The following is a 9,081-nucleotide window of genomic DNA, read 5'->3' on the forward strand; positions in this document are numbered from 1 at the left end:
TCTCGATCACGCGTACCGATACTATGATATTCAAACGCGACCTGAAGTTTATGCCCACTGAATATGACTGGTTAGGATGCTATAGGGTCATCATTGTCTTGAGAAAAGAAAGATAAGGGAGGTCAGAAAAAACTTTTATTTTGACCATGATGACGTCATAATGTAAGAAAAATCACATTTTTGAAAGAGAATTGAATTGCTATAAAATACTCAAAGTTTGGATACGATCGATTAAAGATAAGTGAGATACGCTCAATTGAGTATTTTAAAAAATGACATCATACTTAGATAAAAATTCAATGTTTTTTAAATTTCTGATGGCAATGTGATGACGTCACAATGTCCGATCAGCCATTATGATCGTTAACTCATGTGCTTTAAGAACTAGTAATAAAAAATGAGGGTCACTGTGATATTCATAAACTGTTTACTATTACATGAACTGGTAACCATAATAACCATACCCTGGATAATAGCGCGCGCGTAGTATCAAGGTGCGTCGTGCCGACACTACATTTGTATTACCGCTTGAGGCGGGATTTACTCTGTGTTATGTATTGAAATAAAGTAGACGTGTTGAAGTTTACTCCCAGAGTCATTCTACTTTTTAATAGTCATCGAAGCTATTACAGTGGCGACGAGGATAAAAATACTTGAATTACAACCAGCGAAACTTCCTGAGAGTCATGGCACAATTAGGTGTTCTTCGGGAATTCCAGGATGGTGAAAATTGGACAGACTTCGTCGAAAGGGTCGAGCAGTATTTCATCGCAAATGAAATAAAGGACGACGCCAAGAAACGAGCTGTCTTGCTCACGGTGTGCAATTCGAGGACATACAGTCTAATGAAAGACTTGCTTGCACCAGCTAAAGTAACAGATAAGTCATACAACGAATTGACTGAATTATTGAAGAGTCATTCGGAGCCTAAATCAAGTATAATCGTAAGTCGATTCAAGTTCTACTCGTGTACTAGACCGGCTGGTCAATCAGTGAGCAACTACGTAGCTAGTTTACGTAGGTTAGCTGAACCATGTCGTTTCGGTGATACGCTCGAGGAAATGTTGAGGGACAGGCTCGTCCTCGGCATAAACGACAACCGAATTCAATGGAAGATGTTGTCGGAAACCACGCTGAATTTTAAAACGGCAGTGGAAATTGAAAATGCCATTTTGGAAGCAGACGCTAATGTGAAAGATATTAACATTGGTGGGACTACTTCAGTGAACAAGGTTCAACATACCCAATCCAGATACAACAACAGAAAGGTCAGTAACAATAATTCTACTTCAAGTGATAGGCCTACACCTACATGTTATCTTTGTCTAGGCCCGCATCTCGCTCCAGATTGTAAACACAAGGAGGTGATGTGCCACGGCTGTGGTAAGCGAGGGCATTTGCGTAAAGCTTGTAAGAATCCCAAACAGAAAAAGGATGGGAAGAAGGGCAAAGTCAATAATTATGTAACTGACACAGCTGCGCCACAGGGCCAGCAACAGCACCAAGCTCAGTATGAACACGATGAAGTATTATTTAACATAGAGAGCAAGGGTAGCGTAGCACCAATAACAGTCCAGGTTAAACTTAATGGAGTGCCCCTCACTATGGAGGTTGACACGGGAGCAAGCATTAGTATCATGAGTGAAACTCATTATAACAACTTATGGAAAGGCAATAAACCACCGTTAGCAAAAAGCCACACTGTACGACGCACATACACGAATGGAAATGTAGACATTGTTGGGACGACTAACGTGAGCGTTTCGTATAAAAACTTTGTGCATGAACTTCAATTGCTAGTTGTAAAGGGCAGCGGACCGGCAATGTTTGGCCGTAATTGTTTGGAATATATCAAGCTTGATTGGCAAGAATTAAAGAACATAACTGTTGATAATTGTGACGGGGAAATTAATAACATTATTAATAAATTTCCGGACGTATTTAAGGATGGACTGGGAACCTATACAGGACCCAAAGCCAAGATCCACGTTAACCCTGATGCCACGCCCTTGTATTACAAGGCAAGAGCCGTTCCGTACATGCTTCGCCAGAAAGTTGAGGAAGCGTTGGAGCGTGATGTAAGAAACGGGGTCGTAAAACATGTGGAAACGTCAGAATGGGCAGCACCCATAGTTCCAGTGTTAAAAGCGGATGGTGAGACAGTAAGAAGTTGTGGTGATTATAAGTTGACAATGAACAAGCAGTCTACACTAGACAATTATCCTATTCCTAAAGAGCAGGACTTGTTCGCATGTTTGGCTGGAGGCAAGTACTTCACCAAACCGGATCTCGCAAACGCGTACCAACAAATGCTTTTGGACGAAGAGTAAATGAAATATACAACTATAAACACACAAAAGGGACTGTTCATGTACGCACGCTTACCATTCGGGGTCAAATCAGCCCCAGGAATTTTTCAGAGACAGATCGAAAATTTGTTAAAGGGAGTACCTCACACAGTAGTTCGATCTGATGACATATTGTTAACCGGTAGCTCGAAGGAGGAGCATCTGAATAACCTAAATGAGGTTTTGAGTCGATTGTCAAGATATGGTTTGCGGTTAAAGAAAGAGAAGTGTTCCTTCTACCAACCGGAGGTGGTATTCCTTGGAAAACGTGTAACTGCTACATGAGTAAGTCCAACCGAGGAGAAAGTACAAGCGATTAAGAATGCGCCACCACCGACTGACGTGACTCAGTTGAAATCATTTCTTGGACTCTTAAATTATTATTGTGCATTTTTACCTAATGTGTTAACTGTGCTAGAGCCATTAAATAAACTCTTGTGCAAAGGTGTTCAATGGAGTTGGTCAAAGAGTGAGCAAGCTTCTTTCGCAGAGGCTAAGAATTTATTATGTTCTGACAAAATATTAGTGCATTACGACCCATCTAAGGAAATTAGATTGTTATGCGACGCATCAGCCTATGGTATTTCGGCTGTGTTGGCACACCGCATCGATGGTGTTGATAAGCCTATTGCATATGCTTCGCGCACGCTGACTGCAGCAGAGCGCAACTACAGCATGATTGAAAAAGAAGGTCTTGCTTGTGTTTTCGGTGTAAAGAAATTTCACCAATACTTGTTTGGGATGCACTTTGTGTTGTTGTCAGATCATAAGCCACTCCAATCCTTGTTTAATGCACGTAAAGGTATTCCGTCAATGGCCTCTGCTAGGATACAGAGATGGGCCTTGACTTTGGCTGCGTATAATTATACCATGCATTATCGTCCCGGTAACCAGAATGAGGTAGCTAACTGCTTAAGCAGATTACCTTTACCCATTACTGAGGGTCATATTCCCGTGCCGGGTGATGTGGTTTTGTTGATGGAGCACATCAACAACGCCCCCTCTCCAGTAAATTCCGATGACATCAGAAAGTGGACTGGTAAAGATCCTATTTTGTCACATGTTAGACATTGCATATTGTATGGTAATTGGACCAACCCAGATCCTGACTCACAAGATGAGTTTAAACATTATATTAGACGTAAAGACGACTTAAGTGTACATGACGGGTGTATTTGGTGGGGGTCCCGTATTGTGGTTCCTGCAAAGGGCCGCAATCTCATCAATAAAGAGTTACATGATTGTCACCCAGGAATTACATTAATGAAGTCCATTAGTAGACAATATGTATGGTGGCCATGTATTGACAAACACTTGGAAAAATGTGTTAGCACATGTACCAAATGTCAGGTTAACAGGAATAAACCTCCCTAAACACCTTTATGTATGTGGGAGTACCCTAAAGAACCGTGGTCTCGGGTTCACATAGACTTCATGGGACCTTACATGGGGAAGTCATTTTTGATTATTGTCGATTATTATACTAAGTGGATCGATGCTGTGATTATGAATTCTCTAACTGCTGAGTGCACAATCGAGGTGCTCAGAAGAGTATTTGCCACTCAAGGTATTCCTAAAGTGTTAGTGAGTGACAACGGACCAACCTATACTAGCGCCCAGTTTAAAGAGTTTACTGTGCGCAATGGGATTAAGCATTTGTTTAGTGCTCCTTCAAACCATCATCTAATGGGTTAGCCGAGAGAGCAGTCCAAACCGTTAAACATGGACTTGCAAAGATGGCTGAGGGTTCACTTCATACTAAATTGTCACGGTTCCTTTTTAAGTATCGTATTACCCTGAAAACGAGGCTGATCACTTTTTTCAGTAGCTTGGTAGCATTTTCTAACCAACTCATTAATATTCAAGACAAGTCTGTCAATTAATTTTTGGCGAGCAGCTGATCGAAAAATCGTCCCGACGATCGATCGACTAGCCTAGATACAGTACACTAGTGTGAAGTCGTGAGTTTTTGTGATCGTTTACGTACGCAGTTACAGAGAGACGGTTTAGTCAACGTCAATTCAATCATGGAGGAATAATTCAATTGAATTAATAAACGTATATCAGTCCGATGACTTGACTTGTTTGTTTATAATTAGGCCTACACCTATGCCTAGGATTAGCACAGTCAGTGTCTACCCAGCAGCAGTAGCGCACTCCTGTCCGGGACAGTACTGCTCCAGTCCCGCAGCAGGTGAGTTCGCACGCAGCCTTATCCAGCTGACGGTAAAGATAGTAGGTTTCTACTACTAGCCTAGCCTTGTCATGCCATGCCATCTTTGTCACATTAATTGTGCTAGTGCATTTTTTCTCCATAATAATAGACCCGGCCCCAAGGCCTACTAATAATAGTATACTATAGGCCTGGTCCTATGAAAAACTGTCTAGGCCTAAATGTCTGTCTAAATAAAGGTGATGTGCTATAACACTACAGTATATCATCAGAGCCAACACCAATTCCTGTAACAATAAGATTATTATTGATATACTGTAGGCCTAGAAGCTAGGCTAAACAACAATAACGCCCCATTAAATAATAAAATGATGCATATGTTACTCCAAACCTAACTTTCAGCTGTTGTTGAAATGTGGAATTCAAATAAAATATTATACATATATATTTTGTAGGACAAGATATGTGATAGGCCGAAACATGACACTCTCCTCACATAGATATTTGCCAGTCGCCATGATGAGACAAACATACCACAATATTTGCCATGAGTACAACCACCCAACATTGGCATCTACGAAAGAAGGTGGTACAAAGCATACAAGCACCCAGCAAGACGTTAGCAAGAAACACGCTGGTTGTTTGCTGAAACTTGTAATGAAAGCTATACACACAATTTAAGGTGAGCAAAAGAAAATTAAGTGAATATCTCATCACTGTTCAGCAAGAGTACATGAAACAAATATATTGGAATGGTAAAAAAATATCAGCATGGTGTGTCAGTTTTATTAAGAAACAACAATAATACATTACACACTAGCCGACAGGATGGCTTCAATCAAGTAATTAAAAAATCTGAAAATACTGTCAATTGATGAATGTCTTTTCAGATTAGTACATACAGTATCTCAGTATGGTATGTTATTGATAAAGCAGCAAATGCCAATGTTTGATAACATACACATCTAGATGTGTATAAGAGACAGACTGTATATATTCCTCAATAGGAGCAAATGACTGGATCAGATGGATGTGATGCAAACAATTCCATCTGTGTGGACATGATGAAATGGACATGTCCAATCCATGGTTAGCAGAAGGTGGCGATGCTCAGAACTCTGCAGCAAGTGATTGAATCCAAAATATTTCCAAAGAATTAAATTAAAATGATTTATCTAGTGATTTTTTTTTCTGAAGATATACTGAAATGCCACACACCTAAGTTTTTGTTTTTTACGAATCTGGTTTATATTGCATGCCAAATTTATAATAAATAAATAAATACTGTACCAGTATTACTGTACCTGTTTCACTTGCAAAATATCTTTAATATTATTAAATGGTATTATAATCCCATTCAATAGTAATCCTTTTGAAGCAAATATGTGACCCAGATTTAGAAAACAAATTGTGAGGATTAATTTTAAAATATGTAATGTGCGAAGTTGATAGTACAGTATGAAAATGTGGCTCAATATATACAGGAACAACTATTTTAATATATGGCTTTGTACAGTCTTGTGTAAAGTTATTCTATGAAACTGCTTATTTTTTTAATGTCTGGATTATGCCTAGTCTGCATGCTGATCAATTTGGTATTGGAATTTAAGAAAAAGCTTCAATGGTTTTGCTGTACACCATTTTTTGTTTAGTATTTTAAAATACAGTAGTTGAACTTGCCTATGTCATATCCAAAATGCCATTGAGAAATTGTTTGACCCTAACAAAATTTGACTTGCACTTACGGTAATGGAAAACACAACATTTCGGCATGTAAAATTAGATCGGCATGAAAAATTAGATCGACTTAGAAATTATTAAGAGTATATTATTAGTTGGCTTAGGCAAGTTTAACTGCACTGCTCTATTTATCATGTCTGATTGTCTTGTATTATTTACCATAGCCAAGATTTCTTCTTTCATGATGATATTCAACATCCATATTTTTGGTGCTTCACTTAGTTATTGTTGTACATACAGTAAATTTAAGACTACTGGTGTTATTAAATAAATATTTTGAAACAATTTATCATCCTTGTACATTGCAAATAATTTATTACAAGTGTATTTTCTCACAGTTAATATAAAATTGTTTTACTGTACATAGATAAAGCAGTCAGGTATTACAATATATTTCACTACATTTTACACACTCTATTTATTATCAAAATATTATATATATGGATTTATAGTTAGTTTATACCAATGTAAAGAATAGGGAAGAACAAGTTACATTTATTTACTGTACACAAAATTCTAATTCATACTGTATTAGCTTAACATTTTAAAATATGAGACGAGAGTGGGGAAGATACAAAAAACATTGTACTGTACTTAACGACAAAATGTTCTTGAAATCAACTTTGCTGGCCTATCCGCATCAATAGCAACAATTTCAATTACAGACTAGGTCTGGAAGGTTACACACAATTGACTGGTCCAGATATACAAAAGCTCTAGACCTGTGCTGACAAAATTTCCTTTCATGAGTGATGAGATTGTCAAAAAAACAGAGCACAGTTGTCACATGAATTACATAAGATCTGTTGCATTAATGAGGATGGACTTATCAGATATCTTCCATAACAATTTATAAATAATTCTTCCAACACAAAGTTTATTTCATCATCTATAGCATCAAAAAACACAGGGCAGTCTTCACAGCTTCTGGGAACTTGTCCCTAATCGCCCACACAGTGCAAGATGGGATGACCCTTCTTTCAGATTTCTTTAGCCTGTTAAGCACCTACCAAATGAAAGCCATTGATATCCAACATGTCGGTATTTCCTGTAAGAAGAGAAGTACAATAAAAAGTTTGAACAGACTAGTTAAAAAAAATCAGAGTGACTATAATTCTTACACCATTCAAAAATAATTAGTATTGATATTACAATGTCTTTATGAGGAATTAATCATTCTGGCACTAATCATCAATGATAATTTTTGTTGAAAATATATATACTCTAATTAACCATCACTGTGAAAAGCCCATATTCAAATGCATTGCAAAGTGGTGTAACATAGCAATTATTTTATTAATATTAATAAACAATTATTTTGAATAGAATTTATTATTTCTGTAATTTATTTTTTTTGTAATATAAAAATAAAAATTAGTTTAAAAATTACAAATGAAGATAAAACAATATATGTATAATAGACTATCTTGTTTATCAATCTTTTCTAATGTACAGTAATAATAATTCCCCTGTATTTTGACCATCAAAATGGCTGTACATTTGACCCTCTACTAGTTTTTGATCCAGCATGGAACAAGCAGGGCCACGCCTAAGGCGGGTGGTTATATTTCCGAGAAGAATGCCGAAAATTAGTCTTTGAACTAATCTGAATACTGTATATAACCATTGTTATGCCAAGGGGGACCGTTGGCTTCCCGGGGTAGTGCATCTGAGAGAGGGTAGTAAAATGTATGATGTGAAGATTGATGACGGTAGAATCATGCGACGACATGTAGACCAAATGAGAAGGCGTTCATTCGGGGGGATAGATGATAATCAGCATCAAAATGATAATTCCATGGTTAATGATAAGGAAATTGATGATAAAAATGTTATTCCAACTTGTAAAAATGATAATTCTATGGTCAGTGTTAATGATGATGTTGTATCAACTCGTCAAAGTAATGAGTCCATTGTTAATGTTCAAGAAAGTATTAGCGAGGATGTTGTAGTAATGGGCCACAATAATAATGAGAACTCCAATGTTGTTCGTAGATCCAAGCGTAAAAGGAAAGCCCCTAAAAGACTTGGGTATGATTAATCAGCATCGTTGTACCCATTGGTACTTGCTGACCGTGATTTTGTTCATGTTCCAAGTTTATAACTATATGACAAATATTCACTATAGGTTGCAAGGCTTAAACGGTGGGGTGTGATATTCATTATAGCCTGGTTCTCACGAGAGCCCTAGTATCCGGATCGGGAGCTAACCGTTAGCGCTAACCGTTAGCACCTGCGTGAGAACGCCTGATCGGTTAGCGCTAACCGTTAGCGGTATCCGATTACGCTAACGGTTAGCAATCGCTATCGGTTAGCAAGTTGAGGGCGTTTCTATCATCAACCAATCACAAGTACGCGTTTACAATTTCCAGTTTCTTATTGGCCAGTGATTCGATCATCATATTGATGGTATCCGGATCGGGATTTTCTCGCATGGACGCACGGCAGCTAACGGTTAGCAGGATCCTGATCCTGCTAACCGTTAGCTGCCGTGTGAGAACATAGCCAAACTGTTTACTATTACATGAACTGGTAACCATAATAACCATACCCTGGATAGTAGCGCGCGCGTAGTATCAAGGTGCGTCGTGCCGACACTACATTTGTATTACCGCTTGAGGCGGGATTTACTCTGTGTTATATATTGAAATAAAGTAGACGTGTTGAAGTTTACTCCCAGAGTCATTCTACTTTTTAATAGTCATCGAAGCTATTACAGTCATCTTTCATCCTAAGGATTGAAAATATTCATGATTTTGTCAAATTATCAGTGTTTGTCGACAAAAACGCGCACAAGGATTCGTATTTTGATGTGCGCGT

General features: G+C 38.0%; 1 protein-coding gene across 1 annotated transcript; it reads left to right on the plus strand.

Annotated features, from left to right (window-relative positions):
* Nucleotides 1-686: 686 nt before the first annotated feature.
* LOC117106341 (uncharacterized protein K02A2.6-like) lies at nucleotides 687-2,330 on the plus strand. Its single transcript, XM_033247712.1, has one exon. The coding sequence runs from the start codon at nucleotides 687-689 to the stop codon at nucleotides 2,328-2,330; it is 1,644 nt and encodes a 547-aa protein (XP_033103603.1).
* The last annotated feature ends 6,751 nt before the right edge of the window (nucleotides 2,331-9,081 follow it).

This window comes from Anneissia japonica, unplaced genomic scaffold (genome assembly GCF_011630105.1).
Source record: "Anneissia japonica isolate Jap-2015-1 unplaced genomic scaffold, ASM1163010v1 scaffold284927_len164819_cov98, whole genome shotgun sequence".
Taxonomy (NCBI): Eukaryota; Metazoa; Echinodermata; class Crinoidea; order Comatulida; family Comatulidae; genus Anneissia; species Anneissia japonica.